The following is a 25,270-nucleotide window of genomic DNA, read 5'->3' on the forward strand; positions in this document are numbered from 1 at the left end:
CTGTCCTTCTTAGTTTTGGTTCTGATTCAAGTTTTGCTTCCTGTTAAAAGGTAGCTTTTCTTCTCCAGGTCCTCAAGCGGCTCAGGATGGTGGATTGAAACGAAAAGATTTGTCCCAACTCACTGGTTTCCTTAGCTAAGAGAACTAGTTTATATAAAAGGTTTTTGAAAATCAGACTAATGTGACTCATAAAACAGATTTGTATTATTTGAATTGTATTTTGACTTAGTTTGAATTCATAGATGACACAATAAAATACATAGTTATTTATAGATGATCCCTGAACATCATCCTAGCATGAACTGAAGAAGACATCTTACTTTTAGCCTGTGTGCTCACACAAGCTCAGGGCCATACTTACAGGTGGGCCTGGAGGTCCAACTCTTCCTGCAGATCCAGGGAAACCAGTAGGACCCTGAATAAACAACACAAACATTATCATCAATCACATCGCACAGCAAACTCTCCGTGAATTTGACCAAAAGTAAGCCAAACTTCTCACCGGTGCACCTTGAGTTCCTCTTCCACCTTTTGGTCCAGCAACACCAACTGGACCCTAAAAACAAGATAAACCAACACTTTCAATAATTTCCCAACATCAGCAAGAAACTTTAGCACCTCTGAAATCATGTAATGTCTTTATTCTTGTGACTTACAGGAGGTCCATGAGCACCAGCTAAGCCCTGAGGTCCTGGAGACCCAGCGTCTCCTTTTTGGCCTTGCTCTCCAGGCTCTCCCTTGACTCCAGGTTGACCATCAGGACCCTGTAAAGCATTTTTAACATGAAAAAGTTCCCCACCTGTGTGTTACTATAAACTAAAAATGTACAGTATGTATCCAGTCAACTCACAGGGGGTCCAGGGAATCCAACAGCACCTATTGGGCCAGGATCACCTCTTGCTCCCTGGAATCGTAAGAACTCAGACTTGATAAAAAGTAAATCAGCAAAGTCAAAACGATTTAGAAACACTGGTCAAGTCTACGCACAGGCACTCCTCTTGATCCTGGAGGTCCAGCTGGTCCTTTGGATCCAGGTTCTCCCTGTAAAGATGTTCTATGTTTACTGACAGTCCTCAGAAGAGTTCATCCCTGAACTCCCTGCTGTCTTAATCTATATATGTCATGTTTGTAAAGAGAAGTCTTCTACAAGATTTTTAAGAAAGGATTTACCTTCTCACCACTAGGCCCAGCAGGTCCTAGAGGGCCAACAGGACCAGGGGCTCCCTGCAGACAGTAGAAAAGAAGGGAATTTGGGACTCTGCTTATTGTTTATAGCTGATACGAACACAGAGAATTCTGTTAGCAGAGACAAGCTGGGACAAGCCTAGTGCTTGCCTAAGTCCATCATCATTGAAATAAAGCTTCTTTGTTTGAGACTGAGCCAAGAGGAAAAATGTTGGCAAGGAAGGAAAGATGTTCAGCTTACTCTTGCACCGTCATTCCCAGGTGTCCCCTCCGATCCTTTCTCACCAATAGCTCCCTGAACAGAGACAACAAGGACATGTAGAGAAAGACTCCAGACGCAGAAATCTGAGTCTTGGTTTACAACTCATTAACTTCCAATGATTAACAAATACCAGTTTAGGATGTTTTCAAAGAATATGGCAAACTTACTCTGTCACCCTTAGGCCCAGGAGGGCCAGAGATGCCTCTTTCTCCTGGCATTCCCTGGAGACCAGGAGGACCCACATCACCCAGAGCACCAGTTGGACCTGGGCTGCCCTGCAGAGACAAACTTCAGGGTTAATGTTAACCAGCCTGAATCACTCCAAATTTTCTTTGTATTCCCATTTCAGCATAGGTAATAGTACCTTTGGTCCATCTGAACCAGGTGCACCAGGGATACCTTTAGGCCCCTGCAGACCCGTTGGACCCAGTTCTCCTCTCTCCCCAGGAATTCCACGCTCCCCCTAAAGAATGGATACCATAAAGTGATTAGCATCACTGTCTGTGGCAGGCTTAACGAAATGAATAAGCTGTGGTACACCTACCCTTGGTCCGATTTGACCTACAGGACCCAGTTCTCCAGGAATCCCCTAAAAGAGACCCGATTTGATTTTACATGTTAAGCCCAAACAATGTAAAAACATTCCAAACAGTATTCCATCACTATTGGACTCACTTGGTCTCCTGGTTTACCAGATTCTCCAGGAGGGCCTTGATTTCCAGGCAAGCCCTACAGAGGAGAAAGTGTGAGTGTTAGATTACATCACTTCACATGTCACAACTCCATGACATGTAATGAATCAGCCAAAACCAGTGCCTCACCTGGAAGCCATTTACGCCCGGTGGTCCCTGTTCTCCTCTCTCTCCTGCAACCCCCTTTGAAAAGGGACAATCATTTGTGTCATTTTGCACCAGCCAGGAAAGGCTACCAGTAGTTTTTGTGTTGCAGAAGAAAACGTATACTTACAGGTGGACCAGGGGGGCCTGCGGGGCCCACCTCTCCGTCTTTTCCTGGAGGACCCTGTTGAAAAAGTGGCAAAACCACCTGTTACATATCCATAATTAACTAAAGATGTTTGTGATACAAGAAGATGACTTAAACAGATAAGGTTTTCATGTCCTCCTTCATATTTATTTACAGGACTTACCCTTTGACCGGGCACTCCTGGAGATCCTTGTTCACCTGTCTTTCCTGGATCCCCCTTTGAGAGTAAGACATTATTAACAACATGAATGGAACGGAGAAAACGGAACCATGCATTAATGCATTGATCTGACACACTGGTTGGACTAAGAGTCCAGACTTACGTTAAAGCCTTTTGGACCAGGTACCCCCATGGTTCCTGCAGGGCCTCTGTTTCCAATAGATCCTGCTGGGCCAGGACGACCATCTTCACCTGGAGCACCCTACATAAGAAACCAGACTTAACTTTATTCTGTAATGTGTTGATGATCGATGCCAGTCATCTGGTTGGTTGCAGTTTGCTATTTGTGTCACTAGATGTCACTAAATCCTATGTTTATAGCATGATTAAGCACTGTAACCTACCAGTGGTCCAGGCTTGCCCTCTGCTCCTTGGACTCCAGGGGTACCAGTAAGACCCTACAAAAATAAGTCATCAGTATTTGCTTAGAAAACTACTCTCAAGTTTTCAATATGTTAAAATGTAGCTCAAAGGTAAAAAGTCAAGCTCTTTTGTTACCCTTGCACCAGGAAGACCAGGCTCTCCTGGACGCCCTGGGTCTCCTAGTGAACCTTTTGGCCCTGATGGACCAGAAATGCCACGATCTCCTTGAGCACCCTTTTTTTTAAAAAAGATACTATGAAAGCCTGTCCTTAAAACTTAAAATTTTAATAATATGACAAGACAAAATATTCATTTAACAATTTCATCATCACTGATCTATATTTTAAAAAGACTGATTTGCAGAACCAGAAAACACAATAACTCCACCTTTGGTCCTGGCAAGCCATCAGCACCGGGAAACCCTCTGTTCCCAGGAGAACCCTGAAAAACAGATAAAGCAGATTATAAGCACATCCATGTTTCTAACTGCAGGAATAAGGAGCAACAGCTAGTCTTTTAGTGTCACTCTCCGGCTCTCCTATAGCTACTGTTGTCAGCAGGAACCACAAAGACCCAGATAGCGGACTCATTTTGGCTCAGTATGGTTCAGTTATGACACCATCATGTGTGCTGCAGGCCAGACAAGACCAGAGATCAGTAACTGGTCTGTTATAAGTTATGGCAAATACAGATTTTGGTCACATCTGGTGGATGCGGGTAAAACTTACTGTATTATAGAGGTGACATTATTTACCATGATTTAGGGAAAAAAAAAATTCTCTCTCTTTTCAATGTAATTGATTATTGAGCTAAACCTCATTATATGACTGTTATGAATGCATTTCACAGAGGGAGGAAGAGTGCCGACTCACTCTTTCACCAACAGGTCCAGGAGGGCCAACAGAGCCAGGGTCTCCACGTGTCCCTCGCTTTCCTTCTTCACCCTGAGGTCCAATCACTCCCTGAGAGCCTGGAGGACCCTAATATATAGACACACAAGCCAGAATTCACATGTGTCGGTTGTTTTTGTGCATGCATGACGATTTCCCATATGTAAAACATAAGTATTACTTTTACTCATTCATTCATGTTTTTATTTGAATCTTACAGGCTCTCCTTTGGGTCCAGCCTCGCCTTTGAAACCAGGGACACCAACATCTCCCTTTGACACAGAAACATGATTATAAAAGTAAACAGCAGTGTTTAGAGTCATCTAACTTAGAGGACGAATTCAGTTCAAACTAAAAGAAGTCATACCAGCTGTCCTTTGATACCAGGCTGACCAGTGCTACCCTGAGGACCTGGTGGACCATGGGGTCCAAGATTCCCACCTGGACCTTGTGGACCAATATTACCCTGTAAAGAGTGAGTTCTTTTCACTGAAAATTCTGTTTATTCGTTTAATTAAAAGAGATTTTGCGTAAATTGAATAACAGTGTACACACCACAGGTCCTTTGGTACCTGGACCTCCATCTGTACCCATGGATCCCTTTAAAAACAAATAGTCTTATGTTATCTATGCCAATGAAATCACTCTCTTGTAAATGTGTTTTGTGTCACATATAATGAAATATATAATAAGATATTAACCCTGATGCCAACTGGTCCAGGTCTACCCTGATGACCTGTCTCTCCTCTCTGCCCCTGTGGGCCTTCCGGGCCTCGGACGCCTGTGGGGCCAGGTTGTCCCTGTGGAAGTTAATCACCAAGTACATTAAATGCCAATTACATGTGATACGTTTGATTTTGACAGCATTGTAAACATCCAAACTGTTCATCACTGAGGTATCCAGGTATAAAAAGAATTTCTCTCTCTGTGAGATGTGTTGTTCCTCTTACCTTCATGCCTGGAGTTCCTGGATATCCAGGTGGGCCACTGAGACCCAAGGGCCCCTGTTAACCAAAAGACACATTTAAGACAAAATGAATTTAAAATTATAACCCCAGAAACATGCATTCATGAAGCAAATGGGATAAAATAGTGGTGGAACAGAAGCAGCAGATTATGGCAGCCTTGGCAGCTCTGTTTGTAATCAGGTTTTTATTTGCTGGTCAAGCAAATCGGAGGCTGTCATGAAAAAGATGTGTCTCTACTGACTGATTTGAAGTGAATAAACTAAACCGCACAACATAATCTAGTAGAATAAATAAGTGGACATCAACAGCAAAAGAAGAAGAGCCCTGAACTTTCATATGGACACTGTTTTCTGAAGATATGGCATGTTCTTACAAACTGGTAAAAACTCTCAGGATAATGAGAAAAACAAACTAGTTGCCACATGAAAACAAGCTCATGTGGCTGTTTGCCAAGTTATTCCAGCTGATCTGGCTGAATCTAAACAGAGATGAGACGGTAAAGAAACAGAATTTCTGTTTTTGAGAGGAAAACTGAGAAAGGCGTCTGCATTGCAGAGTTTTAGAATGAAGAATAAAGAATGAAAAGGAGAAAAAAGTCAAGGTTTGCTGTGAACTTCAAACACTAAACGCTGAGGATTTCAACTCAAACACTACAAGAGTTTAAACAATTCATGGTTGGTAAACTAAATCTGTTCCACTCAGATCCATCTTTACATTAGTGTTTATATTTCAAAATACAATAGTGGCTTACCATAGGACCAGGTTTCCCGATGTTACCAGGTGGACCCCGCTTACCCTATGGGATAAACCTTGTCACTAGATAGCAGACATTTTCATGTGTGTATTTACTTCTACAAATGAATGAACTTCTGCCAATGAAATAGTTGTATATGTAAAGTTTAACCATTATTTCTACATTCTGGTCAACTTTCAGACAAAGACGGTTTTCTTACTGCAATACCACCGGGTCCAGGACGCCCCCTCTCTCCAGGCATCCCAGCAGGACCCTGTTGACCACAGACAAATTTAGATCCTTTCAGATTGATATTCACATTAAACCATTCAAGAAAAAAGCAAAGAGCAAAACAAGATCATAGAGTCTGTCAATAATCTCAGCAAAAACAGTTGACTTACCATAGGACCGGGTGCTCCCATTGGTCCAGAGGGCCCTGTAGCACCCTGAAAAACACATTCATCTATTCACCACATAATATTTCACCAGGTCCCCATAATCAACCAATCAAACAAACCACTCGACCCACTGAGACTGATAAGGGTATCGTAATTCCACATTTATTCTGTACCTTGGATCCAACTGCTCCAGTTTCACCTTTTTGGCCCAGTGGTCCAGCATGACCCTGTTCATATTAGAGGAGAAAACAAAATCAGCTGTGTGGTTCACTGTTTAGACACAGTTAGCATGAACGGGAGGAACCATGATCAGAGAGAATAAGCTTAATTTCTTAAGGCTTGATGCCAGCTTTAGACCTTTTCCTGCAATGTTTTACACTCACTCTGTGACCCTTCAGACCAGGAGGCCCAGGCGTACCAGGAAATCCTCTAGACCCCTGAAATATGGTGCGTGGAAAAAGTGTTATTAGTTATAACTCATGGATTTCCACAATAAAGAAAAAGAGATTCTGTCTCTGTGCGGTATGGAGCTGGAGAAGCTTACTGGTGATCCAGGGAATCCAACTTCTCCAGTATTTCCTGCTTTGCCTGATTCGCCCTGTGGAAGGAGCAAGAATTTACAGATTATTTACGGTAGTTAAAACATAAAATAGTTGTGTTGTCAAATCCTGATTCTACTCCAGGGAACGCTCTGAAAGCAACCAGAGTTATTGAACTGTAGGAAATTTATGAAGCTACTCAATGCTGTCGCTTATTTAGCTTTCCAACTCATTACAGTTTTGGGTGATTATGAGAATCATGTGGCACAAATGTTAAATTTAATGAAACCGATGCTCCAAAGTCCAAACTCATAACTGGAAAATAATGTCACAGCTCGGTGGACTGTATTCCAGTTGTTAGTCACTGTTTATTTTCCAGTCAAGTTAGCTATTACACCATTAACTTCTAATAATAACATTGCAAAATACTGATAGAAATTGTACAGAACTATGTGACAGACGGGTTTAATGAGATAAAATGATAAAGGTTTCAATAAATTGTTTATGACTGTAGATATCACCTTTTTAATTTATTTATCTCTATTATGTTGACCATGGCAGCCATGTTGGATTTTGAGATCTGGTATAGTATGGTTGTTCTGACTTTCCAAGTCAGAAATACAACTTCCGGAGCTGCTCTGATTCATTTTTCCTACTGAACGAATTGATGTTATGACTTCTAAATTCAAATTAATTATGCAAATGTTTCCCACTCTGAAACTATCCCTGAAGATAAAGAAATTGCTGACTCACATCTTGCTAAGTCAAGATAGATATTACTACTGTTTTGCTTACGGTACATTATTTTTCTTGCTCTAAAGCTGAGCATAAAGACAAAACACTGCTGACTCACATCTTCACCCAGTTTTCCTGCGGGGCCCTCTGGTCCTCTTTGCCCTGGTGGACCCTGACAAACACAGTCACTATAGTAAGAAAATACTCCTGTGTACATTCTGGAAGTATATTTGTAAACTGATAAAGTATTCTGCTGACACACATAATTAAAAATGATGGTAATCACATGCAGAACCACAGTGTTCATGGATAATTTGACCAAATTCAGAAAATTACAAGAGTGATGTTATACCATCTGTCCGGGATCACCAACATCTCCAGCAGATCCTTGTGGTCCTGCTTGACCCTTTAAAGGACAGTTATAACATTTAAAAACAAACAAACAAAACAACAATGACAAACATGGGAGCACAATAATATTAGAAGATGCTGTGAGTTTTGAACTTACAGGTGCTCCATTTGGTCCTGGAGGTCCTCTTGCTCCAGCCTCTCCCTACAACGCACCACATCAGATCAGGTAAAATACTTAGTAAACGATGTATAATATACAATATACATACATTATATATACATATACATATACATATATATATATACATATATATATATATATATATATATTAGGGGTGGGAAAATCTAATCGAAAAATCAAAAATCTGGATTTTTTGGCTTCAAAATTTTAAAATCGATTCTTTTGTTAAAAAAAATCCATTTTTTTTAAACAAATAAAATAATTCATGATAAAATCTTTGTCATTTTTATTGTTTTTATTGATCTTTTTACTTGTCTTCTTGGGCATTATAGCAGCAGAATGATGGTCTGGCTACTGTGTTGTTTTTTCCTAATTGAAAACAAGAAAAATTACATGCAAAAATAAAAAGTTTTATACATTTATTTTGTTTATAAATATATATATATACATATTCCCATTTAGTTTCTGAAGAGATTGCAGAAAACCTTAACATTGTGTATTACATGTAGGCAGTAAATAGTGCACAGCTGGTTAACACATAATTAGATGCTTATTGTTTAATTCTGCAGTTGGTTTAGGTGTATTTGTTTAAACTGGTGAAGGGAAAAGGAGCAGCAGAGGCAGTCTTCTCCATCCAGCCTGCAGCGCATGCGCAGAAATGATTCCGACAGGCTCATATCAGAGGACAGATTCGCCTCCTAAGTGGAAATCTTGTTGTTTTTAAACTCTGCGGAAGAAGAGGGACTAAACGACTATGGCTCTAGTGATGAGAAGATTTCTGTCAAAGTTTGTGAGGAGATCTTTGCGCTGGAATACTATAAGAGTTCCCCGCCTCTCAAATGTGCGTCACGTGACCAGGAAGGAAGTCTGGCCACGTTCAGACATGTCAGCAGACTGGGCTGAATTATCAAAACAAGGCTTTTTATTGTCCATGTTGTGTTGATGTGGATGTTTAATGCTGGGGAGATGGAGGAGTATGAAGAACTGAGCGACTTCGACAAGGGCCAGGTCGTCATTGCCATAGAGGTCGGTAAAAGCGTCTCCGAAACGGCGCAGATGGTGGGCTGCACGCGGGCTGCGGTGGTGAAGACATACCGGGAGTGGCACGAGGAGGGGCAGAGGCTCCGCGCGGGGCGCCCCAGACTCATAGACCCGCAAGTACTCATGGACCAGTTGGAGAAAGAGGGAGAGGAAGCTCCCAGTGGGGAAGGAGGTGCTGCTGCTTCTGAAGAAGTCCAAACAGCAGAGCCTAATGTGAAAGAAGAGCCTGTGGAGGGAGAGTGATGCTCCTCAAGACCTCTGGGCCAGGACACTGAGTTCAGGACGTCCTGACTGACCTCCTCTTCCTCTTCCTCCTGCATGTTGGAGGAGCAGCAGCGCCTCCAACATGCAGCTAAGAGGACTCAAAGGACTGCTCATGTCTTCGTGGGTGGGAGGACCAGCAGCATGTTGGTTATGTTTGTCATTGCCTTGAAGGGAGACTTTGATATTAGCATGGATGTTAAATAACTTGCAGAATGACTCTGTTCAGTTGCAACCATAGACTGTATATAAAGAGATGGACGTAGCCTCAGTGATGTCACTCGTAGGCAGGGCCGGATTAAAAGTGCACAAGCCCCTGGGCCCAGAATGTTCCAGGGGCCCCCTTCCCCACTCAACATTGTGAAAATTGTAAATGATACATTGTGAAACGACATTTCTGACATCTCTCAGCCAATGGTACCAATAGCAATACACTAGACACTGTGGTGCAACTATCTAGCTTTTATGTACATTTTGTTTCATGTCCAAACTGCTGGTGTTTGCCCTACGTAGGCTCCACATGGGCCCCAAGTGGAAGTGGGCCCCTGGGCCTCTGCCCATAATGCCCATTGGATAATCCAGTCTTGCCCGTAGGTTTCTGAAGAGCTGAATTGAAGCTCGGTGGGCGGTTCCTACCATCGCAATCTTTGCAGGGACATGCGTGCCGTCTCGCCCGGAAAATACAAATATGGTAAAGAGGTGGAGCTGAGAGGGCGGCTGTGATGATGGATGATTGACATCAAGCGAACGCCGAGCTTTCTGTAGCTAAGAGCTAACCAAGCTAACCTGCAGATAACACGAGCTAATAAGGCTAGTAAGCAGGCTAAAGCTAAGTCACGTTGTTAACCGGCTACGTTCTTCTGACTTGAAGCGGGAGATCGGGTACCTGTCAATCAAAAGGACACGCCGCTAAATATGCAGAACTTCAAGATTAAAATACTTTTAAATGGATGAGTTAGAAAAAAAATTCACTTCCCCCACAGTTGTCATGAAGGTAAACCTGACCTATTAAACCTAAAATGGATTTTTGAACCAGGCTGTAAACATGTTTTAAGTCTTTGTCCTTATAATGTTTATTGATTCAATTTATGCATTATTTTCAAACCTAAGCTGTTTTTTTTTTTTTTTTTTGGATGGCTATTAAGCTCAGTTTTTTATTATATCAAAATGTCTGATCTGTCGGTCTCTTTTTTTGTTTCAATAAAAAAAAAAAGAGGCAAGAATGCTACTCCCATTAAACTCAGATGAAGAAGGAATAAATGTGTCCATATATAAATATTATTTCATAAGTTTAATGTTTTTTACGTGGCTGAATAACTGTAGACCAGTGTTTTCTGGGTACCGTGTGTCACGTGATGAGTGAGTCACTCATCACGTCCATCTCTGCTGTTCTAACCATACAGTCTGTGGTTCTAAGGTGGACAGGAGTTCTCAGGTTTGCAGGGAAATGGAGGAGAATGACGAGCTGAGCGACGTTGACAAGGGCCAGGTGGTCGTGGCTGTAGAGTTCGGTGTGGGCGTCTTTAAAACGGCGAAGATGGTGGGCTGCACCGTGAGCGTGAGGAGGAGGAGGAAGACGTTGTTTTAGAGGATGTAAAGTTGGAACAACTGGCTGTGCAAAACGAGGAACTAGTGGAGGGAGAACGACGTTAAGTCAGGACGTCCTGACTGACCTCCTCTTCCTCACATCTGGAGCGTCAGCGCCTCCAACATGCAGGAGTCAAAGGACCAGCTGCATGTTGGTTATCTCTGCCAGTGCCTCATTTGTTTATTTAAAACTGATTAAATCTGAAGTCAGCAGCCTGTTAACTCTCTCACTCTCATAATTCATACTTCTACATAGAAGATGTTGCGCACATTTGGGGGCTGGTTCCTGCATTGGAAGCAGCTGCTTCTGCAGAAACCGCCGACTGATCTTTGTGGATGTCTTTGCTCATCAAAACACATTGTGGGTAAAAAATAATGATAACTGGAGAAATGTTGATTAAGAAAATCAGCTGCAGAAAAAAAAAAAAAACATCAGTTGAGTATGTGTGAGACGTCTTACACTGGAGCCACTCAGCATGGCCTGGGGTCCTTGTTTTCCATCCAACCCTTGGGCCATCTGGGATCCCAGCCCCTGCAGGTGAAACATGTCAGCTTAGCTGGACTTGAGACGAGTCTGTCAGGGGAAACGTCGGCTGCTGACTCACCCCTGGGTGTGACGGATGGCCAGGAGGTCCTGGTTCACCGGGCTGGCCTGGTACACCAGGCTCTCCATCATAACCCGGAGGGCCCCGCAGTCCCTGAAAGAGACAGATTTCAGTCATCTGCTTAGCGTTATGCTGTTTTATGCTGCTTCGCCAGTTTTGCTGTGTTTTGCTTTTTATTATGAAAACAAAAAGCTCAGATTTGCAGTGGAACGCATCATTCGGCTCCCCCTGCAGCTATAAAGTGGAATTTTCTTCCTCCATGAACTGTGAGCTGTAAAATGTGGACGGGTAGAAAAGCCCTGCTTATAGATCAGCAGTGAAATGTTGCTGTTGTCTCCACCAACATTCACCAGCGTCTACCGTTCTGCTCGCTGAGCAGCGTTTACGTCCGCTCTCCAGGCTGAAGCTCGACGGTGAGTCTGTCGTCTGTGAACCAAACAGCTTTCATTTGGTTTGAGCACTAGCTTGAGGTGCTCTCACCCCCCGCCCCCCCCGTGATAAAAGCATCCAGATGCCATGTGTGATGTAAGAACTCATGATATATCCGTCTGCAGATGGAGGATTGAGGTCAGGCAAACACAAAGCTCTCACTTGAGTCTAAGTGTGGCAGTAAAGCATTGTGGGGGTGTATACGGCGATAAATCACGTTATTGCATCGTATGCTCTCATATTTCCATGATTCTTAATAACAGGAATGGGTGCAACAATGTGGCATCACACAGAGACCAATAAAACTGAATCTGCAGACTCTGGGTCTGTTTTAGGAGTGTGGATGTGACGTACAGGCCTTCCTTTGTGTCCACGAGGTCCTCGGTCTCCTGGCGAGCCGGGAGGCCCCTGTTGTACAAAAATATGAAAATTATTTTAAGAAAAGATGGTGTTAAAGTCCCACCGCAGAAACAAACATGAAGACTTGAGGACAGCTCATGCAGATGTGCAGATGGCCTTGTAAGGTAAAGTCATGCAGGACGGAAGTGTCTTCTTGTGCCATCTAGTGTCAGCTGAGGTGGATGAATATCCACACACAGCCGAGGACGGAGGTGGCATCACTCACCATGGCTCCAGGACGGCCTCTGATCCCCGTCACCTGCAGGGAAGTCAACAAAAACATCCGTTAAATGCTCAACTTCTGCTTTTATTTAAAGGTTTAACAGTTTCATATGGAGGAAAAAAAAAGGAAAAGAAAAGGAAAAACTCACAAACGGGACATCTCCAGGTTCTCCCTTCTGACCCTGAATAAAGAGAGAAATGACCAGAAGCTTTAAACTCACAGCACACCATGGAGTAAAGGTAAAGAAGCTGTCACCACCGAACAGCTGCTTACCTTATAAACTCTGCCACCTACAGGGAGGGAAACACAAGAGAGACATGTCAGTGTGCTGACGGCGTGAAGTTTTCATTACTCATCGTTATGCAGGTCAGCGGAGGCAAACCGAAGCAGTCGATCAACAGTTAATCTGATGAGAGAGCGAAGTGATGCGGAGCGGCGGCGTTTACACTGCCTGTCAAAACTAAGCCGCCTAATGATGTTTGTAATATTTGTTCAAACTGGAAAACAGTCGGGATATTGTCAATAAATACAAAATAAAGATGTATACAAATCTTATTCCCAGTAAAGATAAACAACATTTTATTGTTTGATGTAAAATATGAGCTGATTGTGAATCTGAAGCAGCAACACGTCTGTAAAAAGTCGTTCCAGGATGATGTTTAGCATCGTTAGCATCTCCTCTTCTTCTAACATCTGGAAACATCTGGGAAGTGAGGAGAGCAGCTGCTGGAGTTTCAGGAGAGGAATGTCGTCCCGTTCTGGTCTGATGCAGGATTCCAGCTGCTTCCATGATGCTCCAGATGTTTTGTACTGGTGAAACTGGACTGCAGCAGACCAGTTCTTCTGTTCCACCATCAGGATGTGGTTCAGCATGGTGGAATCTGCAAGGTCTTCCCTGGAAGAGACATTGTCTGGATGGGAGCGGCAGTGAGTTCCAGTAGAGAATCATGTCTGGTTTTTAATGCAGTGGTACCATAGGTGAGACCTAAGATCACCAGCAACAACTTTTTTATCGCCATCCTTGTCCTGTGCACACAGAGATTCCTTCTGATTCGTCATAGTTTTCATGATACGCTGTCGATGGTGGGATCATGAAAGTGTTGAAAGAAAAATGGTTGTTTTGGTTGTTTTGCTTTGTGCTAATCACTTTTCCAGAGTTTTGTTGAGACGTGTTGCTGCCATCCGATTCAAAATAAGCTCATATTTTCCATAAAATGATAAAATGTCTCAGTTTCCAGGTCCAGCATGTGTTGTCTCTATTTACACAACACTTCTGGACCGAGGTTGTTATTCAGACTGATTTCTTCCTGCCGACACACAAAGCTGCCGTTTCCTCACTGTAGGTGTCCGTCCCGCCGCTGGTGGAGGAATCCGTCTTACAGATGGGGCAGCACTCGCCCTCCGGGATCATCACCTTCTCACAGTTGGTCTCCTCACACTGGATTTCATCGCAGAGCACCTGACCGTTGTCACAGACGCAGATCCGGCATGGCTCTGGTTTCCAGATGTCCCTGTTGGTGTAAACCTGTCCGTCGGCGGTGCAGCTCAAGTCATCTCCTGGAGCAACAGAGAAGGACAGTTTGTTTAGCACTGAACACAAAGTCATGACCTCTTCTTAAAGAGGAGCATTTAGAGAAAACGATCGGTAACTCACACAGACGGACCTTTGTTGAAGTTAGCATGAACATTTGTTTGATGAGGTAAAGATTGCATGTAATTATGAGCTTTCAAACCATTTCACCAAAACCACCATCTTCTCTTCCCCATTTTATCCTCATAGAAAAACAGTCCAAGAAAACAGCAGCAACCACAAACCCATCATGTCATGGGGGGGGGGGGGGGGTTCAGGCAGACTCAAAACTCAGATTTTTATCTTTGCAAATCGGGACAAACTGAGTCAAGAGGCCTCATCCAGGAGAAGCAAACATACAGAGAAAGCTCGAACAGAGAGCAGCTAATGTGAAGCACAGGTTTCCACCATGTGCTGCACAAAGAGAGGGGGGGGGGGGGGGGGTGGGGGGGGGTCTGGAAAACGTGAAGTCTCCAGTGGTTAGACATGAGATCATTTCCTCCACAAACCTGACTCATGTTTAAAAGAGAAAACCTGCAGCCACCTATGAAGCCACGTTCTGTCTCAGCAACACGTTACTTCATAGATAAACGGTGAACTTATCCGACACCATGCCACCTCGACCACCTCAACCACCTCGACCACCTCCATGCAGTCATGGCCCTTACCTCTGGAAATACAGGAAGGGAATGGAGGTCAGCACCTGCTGTAGGGTGCACTATGTTTCCTACATGATCTGTAACCTGACTCCATGTCTGCCAGGTCTGCAGACGAGGCTCTGAATCCTTTACCTGTTCCTGGTGTAAACAGCAGGTGGCAGCTTCACACAGCAGGTGAGTCAGATCATCCCGAGGTCGGTGCAGAAATCATGGGATTGTGTCCTAAAGAAGCAACTTTAAAGACTGGACCAACGTTTTACGCCTCAATCAACATTTTGTGAAGCTTCAAACTGTCCAAACAAGGTTGGAAGGAAAGTAGTCTTGTTTTGCAACTAGAAAGACTAAACATGGCTCACGTTTAGATTTAGGACCATGTGGAGAAGAAGGACAGAGTTAACATCAGAGGCCATGCACAGATAAGAAGTAGAGACAAACTTCAGTGTGCATATCCACTAGAAAATGAAACCTTAGGAAGTGTTAACATGTCTGTAACTGATTTAAAGATGATAATGAATTATGTTGCGCAATGTAATAAGTTTACATCCATAACTGCAGTTTATTTAAGTTCAGGACTTTTAATAAGACAAATAAATCTCAGGATAGCATGTCACAATGAGGGGACGAGTGAAATGCTCTTTCCAACAGGCAACAATGGTAACAAACACGTAGTATACACTCCTTAACAAGAAGGGGATTTTTACATTCTTTTGGCTTCATGCATCATATAAACAAACACCGCGGAGCTCCTGACATATCCCTCCACTGTGGAGAGCAGTGATTTGGACTTGGACTCCTTTCACACGTAATTACTGCTGTTCTGTTCTCCCCATTTCTCCCTAATTCTTCCTTTTCCATAAAAAACTAGAAGCCCTCAGAGCGCAGACCTCCACCAAGTGTTTCTCATTGAGTTAGAAGCTCTGATAGCAAAATGATCCCTATCTTCCCACAGATACCAGGAAGCAGAAGAACAACAGCTCTGACACATCGCATAGTAAATATCCACAAAGGACCAGTTAATCTTTTTGTTATAGTTTGTTAAAGAGCCAAATAAAGTCATAAATAACTTTTCCCCACACTTTTCTAATAAGCCATAAAGTTTCTGAACTCTGAACCTGAAGATGTTAAGTAACAACACTTTACAGACTGAGAACTAGAATATAGTTCTACATGTTCAGACAATTATCAGCATTTTGTGGTGTCTGTTTGTCTGTCTTTCTTTCTGTTTACCTGTCTGTCTGCTTGCCTGTCTGTTGTCTGACTGTCTTTATGTCTGACTGTCTGTATGTCTGTCTGCAACATAATTTTTAAAGTTATGTACAAATTTTATGGCATTTTTCAGGAAATCTCAGAACTGGAATAAGAAAACAAGTGATAAGATTTTAGGGGTGATCGATATCACCTCCTGGATCCAGGAATTCTTCATTATGAAGATAATTATCTGATTCTTTCAGCAGTTTTTACCATATAGTCATGCAAACAGTCTCAAACTCTACTCCATATATACCACACTGGGTGTTTAAACTCAGTCATTTCACACAGTCTGGTGAAAGCTGAGTCACATGACTGAACGGTTCAGGCCCCTGTGTTCTCAGCCAATCAGATTTGAGCATTAGTAAACATGTTATGTGCACAAAGATGAATAAAATTTACACAGACCTCATGTCTGCAGTACAATGATCCAATGTCTGATTAAATATAGCAGTATTTTGGAGTTGAGATGTTTTAGATGGTTGTTCAGATAAAAATAATTTGTTTTCATCAGTCAAACAAAACATTTTATGTTCAACATTATTAAAATGAACTGATTAAATCTCACCTCAGTTTATTAGTTTTCAATCATATCAAACCTCAAAGAGCTTTATTAAAAATGAGACGAAGAAATTTTCAGTTTTCATTGTAAAAAAACTGTATAACTTAGAAAAACTCTTGGAAGTAACATTCGTAAAATCCTATTTAATGTCATTAGATGTTGCAGAGCGGTGTCTCGGACTTAACATCTGATATTTTCTACCCAGTGGAAGACTGAAAACATCTAATAAGTATGGATATGTTAATGATATAAGGACTTATTGGACTTATTTCATGCTAGAATGTAGTCAGGTTCAGTTCATTATCTAAACAGCTTCAAGTCACAACAAAGTCCTCTTAAGACACTTTTCACAGACAGTCCGAGTCAGTCCAGTTCACTGACGTCCAGTTGTGATGCAATTTAAACAAATCCATTATATGATCCACATTAGTCCAGTTTACAAAACCTGTGTTCATATAAACCAGTTCATGAAAGCAATGAGCTACAGAAATAGGACCAGAATACATATCTGTGATATGTTCAGAGAATATAAACCAAGCAGAGCTCTTCGATCCAAAGACTCTGGTCAACTAGTCCAGACCAGAGACCAGACCAGAGTCCAGACCAGAGACCAGACCAGAGTCCAGACCAGAGACCAGACCAGAGTCCAGACCAGAGTCCAGACCAGAGACCAGACCAGAGTCCAGACCAGAGTCCAGACCAGAGTCCAGACCAGAGTCCAGACCAGAGTCCAGACCAGAGACCAGACCAGAGTCCAGACCAGAGTCCAGACCAGAGTCCAGACCAGAGACCAGACCAGAGTCCAGACCAGAGACCACACCAGAGACCAGACCAGAGTCCAGACCAGAGACCAGACCAGAGTCCAGACCAGAGACCAGACCAGAGTCCAGACCAGAGACCAGACCAGAGTCCAGACCAGAGTCCAGACCAGAGTCCAGACCAGAGACCAGACCAGAGTCCAGACCAGAGACCACACCAGAGACCAGACCAGAGTCCAGACCAGAGTCCAGACCAGAGACCAGACCAGAGTCCAGACCAGAGTCCAGACCAGAGACCAGACCAGAGACCAGACCAGAGTCCAGACCAGAGTCCAGACTAAACATTTAGCCGTTACGCTGCAAACATGTGGAATAATCTGCCAGTGGAGATTAAACTTTCACCAAATGTAGAAACTTTTAAATCCAGGTTAAAAACATTTCTTTTCTCATGCGTCTATGCATGACATCTGCACAGTAACTTTTACTTAATTTTGCTTTCATTATTTTAATGTAATTTATGATTTTGTTATTTGTATTTTCTTTTATGCTTTTTTCTGTAATGATTTTAATGTTTTATGTAAATCACTTTGAATTGTCTTGTACATGAAAGGTGCAATACAAATAAACTTGCCTTGCCTTGCCTTACAGAAACCAGCAGATTGCATCAAACCTTCTCTTGGATCCAGTCCTCCATCGTGAGCTGCTCAGGGTGACAGCAGGGAGGAATAAACTTCTATCAAACAGGAAGAAAAACCTCTGACAGAACCAGAAACAGAAAGAGCAGCTGAATCCTCCTTTCTTTCCAAGAGCCTTATTATTTATTCTCAGTAAATCTGCAATTTGGCATATTGATCCCATCACAAATGACATGGTTTCCTGATGAATCTGATGGATGGCAGATACACATGAAAATATTTAAATCTCTCACACCTTCATTAGTTTGTTGCTTTGAAAATATTGGCATTATAGCTAGAAGTGATAAAGTGAAATGAATGAAATGAAAAATACTTTATTAATCCCCAAAGGGAAATTCAATAATAACGTCAGATACAAAGCGGGTCTGATGTGAATGAAAATGTAAATGATTTTTAAGGCGACAGAGATAAAAGTTCGTCAATCCAAACTGTTTGCTCAGGCAACACTTAGCATTGCTACGCAGAACTGAAACGCAAAGCTCACATCTGTAAATGCACCCTCAGCGTCCATCGTCTCTGTCTTCACGCTTCATCTTCTCCAGCTGCGTCTTTCTCTGCAGCCTGACGGCTAAATACATCCTGGAGGTGTGTTTTCTCAGCCGGCCTTGCTCCGTCAACCACACAGCATTTGACGACAACACAAACACCAAATCGGTCAGCGATGACATTTTCCTGACACTTAACAGCCAGAAAAGTTTCCACAGTCCACACTGAGCCGTCTGAAGGAAAGACCAACAGAGTAGAGGCATGACAGTACGATTCTGCGTCATCTCGCTTGCTCCAGATTAATATCTGGTGTGTTTCATAGGAGCTAGCTTAGCTGCTTTCCTAGCAAGACGTTGGGTGCTTCCAGTTTCTTATGAATCCGTCTTTTTATTGATTTCATTGCCTCAAACGAGCTTCTGATGAGATCTCATTCATGTCTGTGGGTGGTGTGCAACTAAAACTTTGCTTTTCAGCGCTGAGACATAAAAATGTCACACCAAGCATGTCTGGCTAAGCCGCAGAGCTGGTGAGCGTTGTGCGGCTTAGCATGCAGTTGAAACACTGCATGTTCAGAGAGGTTGAAATTTACTGGAAGAGAAATGTGGGTGTTTTTTTTTTCCCTCCAAGGACCTGACCGCAAGCCTTACAATGGAGGAGTAAGAGACGGACATTCACTTCTCCTCCATCTCTATGCTAATTTGTTGCAGATCCTGTAGTTTCTTACAGTTTAATCAGGACGCCCTCCTCGCTCTGGAGCTGGATTTTCCACTAGTCAGCCAAGTGGGCACATGATCCCCTTCCTTGGTTTAAAACACGGAGTCTGGAGCTCCTCAGCATGACTCATGTGTCTGCTCTGTAGCTTTCATTTAAAGCCGCTCGTGAGACATCATCCCGATAACAAAGAAGCCAGCACACATCATCCGGGCTGAGAAAATAACGGAGGAAACTACTTGTGTGATGAAGCTGGCAGATGTGAGCAGGCACAAAAAAAGGTGGATAGTTTATGGATTTTTCCTTGGCTAATATGGAAAGACTCATAATGTTCTGTGTTTGGGGAGAAGCTTTGGCCGCCTGAAGTCGGGGGGGGGGGGGGGGGGGGTTAGAAAATGATCTGATGGAATCAGTGAGTCATTGCAAACGTTTTGCTCTCAAAGATGCACTAAACACAGCCACCCTGTCATGTCCTTTAGGAGAGAACAGTGGCTTCTTGATTTACACAATGTCTAAAATCTCAGCATTCATTCAGGAGAGGTTTTTCTTGCCCCTGCCAGCGTGGCTAGTTGCAGTCCAGGCCGATTCTTCGTCCAGATGAGTTACAGCTGTTCACCGTGCAGCAGCTGCTCTTTCCTGCTCTAAAACCCCTGGTGTCATGGCCGAACATAAATCTTCCCTCTGTAAAGAACCTTTAGCCCAGCCCCCCAAAACCTGGTCTAGTGATGAAGCTGCACATAAAAGCAGCTGCTCCACAAACAGTCCAGGCTCAAACTGTTTAACACTGAGACGCGTCTGGATGGTTCGCTGTGCGATGTTGTGCGATGGGCTTGAAATGTGATAGAACGCTCTAGTTTGAACACGCTCTTTGGCTTGGCTTTCACAAACAAAGCTGTGGATCTAAGGGGTGGGGGAGGAAGCTCAGGCCAGGAAAGTTGAAATGAATAAGTAGCTTGCTGATTACATGTCTGGGCTTTTCCATCAACAGGCCCCCGTCTCCAGTGGGCCTTCCTTTTTTTTTTTTTTAAAAGCGGCAGCCACAGTTATGAGCTCTTCTCTTCCAATCTTCAGCCCAGAGAGGCTTGTGGTTCCTCTACATACTCCCCCCCCTCCCCTGCTTCTTTTCTGGATACCTTGTGCTGGCTGAATCTTCTCTTTGCTGCCTTGGATTCAATCCAACTCCGTCTAAAATTAAACACTTCAGTGCACAAAAGTCCCGTCTAAATCTGTGATGGAGGAAATGTCTGAAATATGTTTTCTAGTTTGGAGCTGAAGTTAAATAGCTGTAAATGGGGGGGTGTAGTGAAAGCAAGATGGATAATACATGAGATTACATCATCCATCATCGTCAAAAAATGCCCTAAAATGGGATTATTAAACCTTAATGTTTTATTCACAGTAATGTATGTATTCATTAGGCTGTGAATATGCTGTGTGAGGGCTGGGAGGTTTTAAAATGACTAATTAGTGAATAATGAGCTGTTTTAACGATAAGCCACTAAATCATCAGAGCCAGGAAATGGCGGATCTCTGCTGCCCGAGGCTGTCAAGTAACTGAGGTCAGGGTCAGAGTTTAAGGAAGGGCCAATCCTTCTCTGGTCAACCATTAAAAGCTTCACGTGACAAGCTTTCAACACAGAGAAGACAATGTACACAAACTCGACTCAGAACATGTTTGCTTCTGTAGCTTTACATCAGACATGTTCCAGTGTTCTGCAGCACATCCAGACTTTGATTTGTTTTTTAAATTTCTACCTAAACAGCATATTTCACTTTCAGTCTTAGATGGATTTAAGTTTTTAACCTTAACACGTTTAACCTACAAACAATCTAGTGCAAATTCCCGTCTAAACATGACCTCATCGATTTATTTTTCTGTTTTCAATTAAATTAGACAGACATGATGTTCTGCTCTGATAAAAACCTGATTATGGAATCATATACAGCTTTATCGGAGGAAACAGCTATCCAGAGAAGGTAAAGACACGTCTCTGGAGTGATTTTAACTTTGTTTACATGTTATTGATCATTCAGAAGGAAAATAAACTGATGACAGAATGTCTTCTGCATTTTCTGTAAGAGGTATAAATCTGTCCAAGTGAAAGATTTACAGAAAATGTGACAGATTTACATCTCTTACAGTCAGATTTATACCAAGGACAGCCTGTTGCTTTGGTTTTATATGACAAAATAACAAGGAAACATGCTACATCTCACTCGTTAGACTTCTTCACTCATTGCAGCGGAAAATTCATGATTCTTTCAATGATGTAACAATGGCCATGAGTTTTTTAATTCATTTCATTTCTGAACTGCTTATTCCAATTCAGGGTTGCGGGGAAGCTGGAGCCTATCCCAGCTGGCTTTGGGTGACAGGCAGGGTACACCCTGGACAGCTTGCCAGTCCATTGCAGGGCCACACAGAGAGATGAACAACCACACTCATGCTCACACTCATTCCTAGGGGCAATTTAGAGTAACCAATTAACCTATCATGCATGTCTTTGGATGGTGGGAGGAAGCTGGAGTACCTGGAGAGAACCCATGCATACATGGGGAGAACATGCAAACGCCACACAGAAAGGCCACTGACCAAACCAGCCAAGGATCGAACCAGCAACCTTCTTGCTGTGAGGCCACAGTGCTAACCACTGCACCACCGTGCAGCCCTTTTTTAATTCAGAGTTAATAATTTAAAGATCTGTGGGTAGGGCAGAGTTTTGATTTGACAGGCGACGGACATAATGTATAAGACATCTACCGGAAATAAAGTCCACTTCCTGCTTCTTGTCTTTTTTATCATAACATTAAAAAAAATCATCATAAGTACCAGTTTCGTTTTTATTTTGATTATAATTTTGAAGTACTGGCTCAACACAAGAACACTACTTAATTTTTTTTCAGCAGTTGAGGAGAAGGAAGATAGACTGATGAAGACGCTGCAAAATTTTTCCCTTTTTCCTCGTTACCTGCCCACTATCGACGGCTAATTCAGCATCCTGTTAGCTCTCTCCAGCCAGCAAAAGACATTCTCACGATGACTCATGTTTTGTCACTGTGTCTCTTTTAATCTTCTTGTGTTTCTTTGCTGAATCAGCAACATTACTTGCTCCAAACAGCCAGTGTGTTTTCTAGCATGAAGCAAAACTCCGCTGCAACATCGCACAGCGTCCTGAGAGCCTCAGCCTCGGAACGGTGCTGGGCAGCGGCAGCTCCAGAAATGCATGATAGATGTTAATGTACCATCAAGTAAGTCTGGAACGCAGTTTTGAGGTCAGAAAGTTACAAAATCAATGTTTAACATCAATCTGTACTTATTTAAACTGCATAGTCCAATGAAGGGGAAGCTGGAGCCTATCCCAGCAGTCATTGGGCGAAAGGCGGGGTACACCCTGAACAGGCTGTCAGTCCATCGCAGGGCCAACACAAAGACAAACAACCACTCACGCTCACTCCTATGGATAATGTAGAGAAAACAACATCACAGGCATGTCTTTGGACAGTTGGAGGAAGCTGGAGTACCTGGAGAGAATCCACACATACACTGGGAGAACATGCAAACCCCACACATAAAGGCCACTGTTAAAGCCTCCCCCTGTCAAGGAGCGAACCAGCAACCATCTTACTGTGAGGCGACAGGGTTAACCACTATGCCACCATGCAGCCCGCCTTTGCTACTGCATATGTACTGCATATACACTCCACAATATGCAAAAACTACTATAGTATAGTAAATCCTCAGCTCTCTTTCATAGGGACTGTTGCAGCAGAACACTAGGTAATGTAATGATATCTATACAATGTATTTAAAACTTATGCAAACACAGTATACAATACTGTACAAGTACAATACGATACGATTCTTTAGAAACATGTTCATGCTAATAACCATGTGCGTGCTAACAGACTGGAAGCTCCCAAGTTAGCTTGCATTATAACACCACATCAGTAATTCAACTATAGGGGACTAAAAGATGAGGAAAATCCACAGTGTACAAAAACATCGAAAATGACTCTTTGACCCTGCCTGGTAAAACTGTTTGATTTATAATCACATTTTACTCAAAGACATGGTGCACTGTCAAACATGTGGTAGTCATATTCTCTCAGGATGGTTCCAGTTGCACATCGATCAAGCAAAACAAAACACTTAGAACTAATGTGAACAATGAACTGCACCACAGGCTAATCTCTGCTTTCCTGTATGAAAAGACCCTTATAATGTGCTTTTACATTAATGAAACAAAGCAGAGTGGAGTCCGTGGAGTTGACCAGGAGATCAGGCCTGAGTATGCGACTGTAAACAAAACTCTGGGATGTTTCCCAGTGGAGCCACTTAATGCAAAACATGAGCAGAGAACTCTATGTGCTTCTAAATTGTAACATTCTTTTATCAGAGCTGTCACAAACATAAATTGAAATTAAACATTTGACTATTTAAAGCAAAGGAAAATGGTGACGTAGATTGTTCCAGTTTTTCCGAGCAGATGGGTAACTCATACAAGGGGTCAAAGCACCCTGGTGTTTCACATCAACTCAGCACACAGCCAGATGTGAGGGAATAAACAGTGGTGTCTGCACACAGAGGAACTGTAACACGATGCCGTACTGGCTGATGAAACAGAGAGAAACACGAGGCTTTTAACAGCTTTGCACTCTTGTAAGTGAAAAATTTAAATTGCAATATCAAGATACAAGTTTATTTTTGTTTTATGCATTATCCATATCTGAGCTTTCTTGTAGTATTTCAAACACATACCAGAAGTATTTATATACAGATTTTTGGGGAAAACTGACAGATAATTATCTTATTAATAAATAAATCTCACATAAGCAGGCAGTAAATTCTGAGTGGATCTTAACATCCAGAATTCACTGACTTGACAAATTGCAGCTGCACAGGCCAACGCTAATACACTGGCAACATATTTCAGCTTTGTCTCAATGAAAGTTACATGACTCACTTTTTGTGCTCTAAATTAAACTGAACACCAAGTACTGTCTAATATTGTGGTTTCAGTTTTAGAAAGTGCCTAAAAATTGCAATATTTGTCATTTAAAATGCATATTAATTTACCAGTGTAGTACTGCAAACATTTTCAATTGTAGATGTGTACATCCACTGTTTTCTGCACATTTACAATTCTTGCATGGAAACTTCAGAAATTCAAGTTTATGTTTGTGTATAGCAAACTATAGTTGGTAGCTAAATTATATTATACAATTATTGCATTTCTAGACAGAAGTATATCAGCAAAATGAAACAACACACAGTGAAAAAACGGACATATCCAACTAACAAGAGCAAAAAGCAGGCGTGTTTATGTGTATATTTTTCTGATGGGCTTTCTTGTATTCCCACATTCAAATCTTGTACCAACAAGCTAGTTTCCTACAGTTAGCTAAGGTTTAGCTAATGTTAGCATCACATTAAAAAGCTAATACCACAGTCAAGTCAAAGTTGACTTTGTAAATGTTTGAATAGTTAGATTGGGGTTAAATATCCATTCTGGCACTTGCATTTAAGACATATACTCCTCATACATCCCAACTTTACTTTCAGAATGGGCACAAACAAATGCGTAGCTAACAGTTTATAGCATTAGACATCAAAAAACCATAAGAAAGGGGTTTTCTACCTTTTTTGCTTCCTTTTTTCAACAAATTGTGCAATTTTAAATTTAATGAACACAGAGTGAAACTTTCACAATTTAACAATATTTGGATTCAGCTAATGTCACGTATCATATTTTTTGTGATTATTAGTGTTTCTTAAATAATTTCAAAGGCATTTGATGTCATGTTCACAAGACTAAGGCCCTGTAAACACTTAGCTGGGTTTCTGTAAAACTTAACATCCTCCGTCATCTAAAAAAAAAAAAAAAAGAGCGCTGCCTTATTTTTATTTATTTAAAAAAAAAAACAACAACAACATATTTACACCATTGTTATTCAAAAGTCATTTATGCTGCATGTGCCATAAGAGCATTTTTATAGTGCAGGTGGTGATGTTTCAAGTTCTGAAACACTGGTTATGTATGTCACACTTTGCTTTGGAATAAATCCCTTTTAATATTGATATCTTTGCTTTAAGCAGGCCACTCTGCTAAGAGTGGACAAGGTTGAAAGGGGGAAAATTTAGAATCAGTTGGCAGACAATGGAATTTTAATTCCGTATCTTTATCTATTTTGTTGCCTTGTTGCTACCAACAGTTGCATGCTGCAAT

General features: G+C 42.1%; 1 protein-coding gene across 1 annotated transcript in view; it reads right to left on the bottom strand.

Annotated features, from left to right (window-relative positions):
- LOC306766286 (uncharacterized protein) overlaps positions 1-25,270 on the bottom strand; it is a 49,712-nt gene that overhangs the window by 8,060 nt on the left and 16,382 nt on the right. Inside the window, exons 2-41 of the mRNA XM_079253948.1 lie at positions 13,693-13,911; positions 12,628-12,644; positions 12,503-12,535; positions 12,358-12,390; positions 12,087-12,140; positions 11,304-11,396; positions 11,159-11,230; positions 7,786-7,830; positions 7,630-7,683; positions 7,396-7,449; positions 6,548-6,601; positions 6,387-6,440; positions 6,177-6,230; positions 6,007-6,051; positions 5,826-5,879; positions 5,624-5,668; positions 4,855-4,908; positions 4,606-4,704; positions 4,460-4,504; positions 4,272-4,370; positions 4,123-4,176; positions 3,887-3,994; positions 3,402-3,455; positions 3,150-3,248; positions 2,996-3,049; positions 2,755-2,853; positions 2,595-2,648; positions 2,414-2,467; positions 2,269-2,322; positions 2,123-2,176; positions 1,992-2,036; positions 1,812-1,910; positions 1,615-1,722; positions 1,427-1,480; positions 1,171-1,224; positions 988-1,041; positions 851-904; positions 657-764; positions 503-556; positions 362-415 (exon numbers count right to left, since the gene is read on the bottom strand). Coding sequence (XP_079110074.1) covers positions 362-415; positions 503-556; positions 657-764; positions 851-904; positions 988-1,041; positions 1,171-1,224; positions 1,427-1,480; positions 1,615-1,722; positions 1,812-1,910; positions 1,992-2,036; positions 2,123-2,176; positions 2,269-2,322; positions 2,414-2,467; positions 2,595-2,648; positions 2,755-2,853; positions 2,996-3,049; positions 3,150-3,248; positions 3,402-3,455; positions 3,887-3,994; positions 4,123-4,176; positions 4,272-4,370; positions 4,460-4,504; positions 4,606-4,704; positions 4,855-4,908; positions 5,624-5,668; positions 5,826-5,879; positions 6,007-6,051; positions 6,177-6,230; positions 6,387-6,440; positions 6,548-6,601; positions 7,396-7,449; positions 7,630-7,683; positions 7,786-7,830; positions 11,159-11,230; positions 11,304-11,396; positions 12,087-12,140; positions 12,358-12,390; positions 12,503-12,535; positions 12,628-12,644; positions 13,693-13,911 — 2,645 coding nt within the window. The remainder of the gene's footprint in view (positions 1-361; positions 416-502; positions 557-656; positions 765-850; positions 905-987; positions 1,042-1,170; positions 1,225-1,426; positions 1,481-1,614; positions 1,723-1,811; positions 1,911-1,991; positions 2,037-2,122; positions 2,177-2,268; positions 2,323-2,413; positions 2,468-2,594; positions 2,649-2,754; positions 2,854-2,995; positions 3,050-3,149; positions 3,249-3,401; positions 3,456-3,886; positions 3,995-4,122; positions 4,177-4,271; positions 4,371-4,459; positions 4,505-4,605; positions 4,705-4,854; positions 4,909-5,623; positions 5,669-5,825; positions 5,880-6,006; positions 6,052-6,176; positions 6,231-6,386; positions 6,441-6,547; positions 6,602-7,395; positions 7,450-7,629; positions 7,684-7,785; positions 7,831-11,158; positions 11,231-11,303; positions 11,397-12,086; positions 12,141-12,357; positions 12,391-12,502; positions 12,536-12,627; positions 12,645-13,692; positions 13,912-25,270) is intronic.

This window comes from Telmatherina bonti (genome assembly GCF_933228915.1).
Source record: "Telmatherina bonti genome assembly, chromosome: 15".
NCBI lineage: Eukaryota > Metazoa > Chordata > Actinopteri > Atheriniformes > Telmatherinidae > Telmatherina > Telmatherina bonti.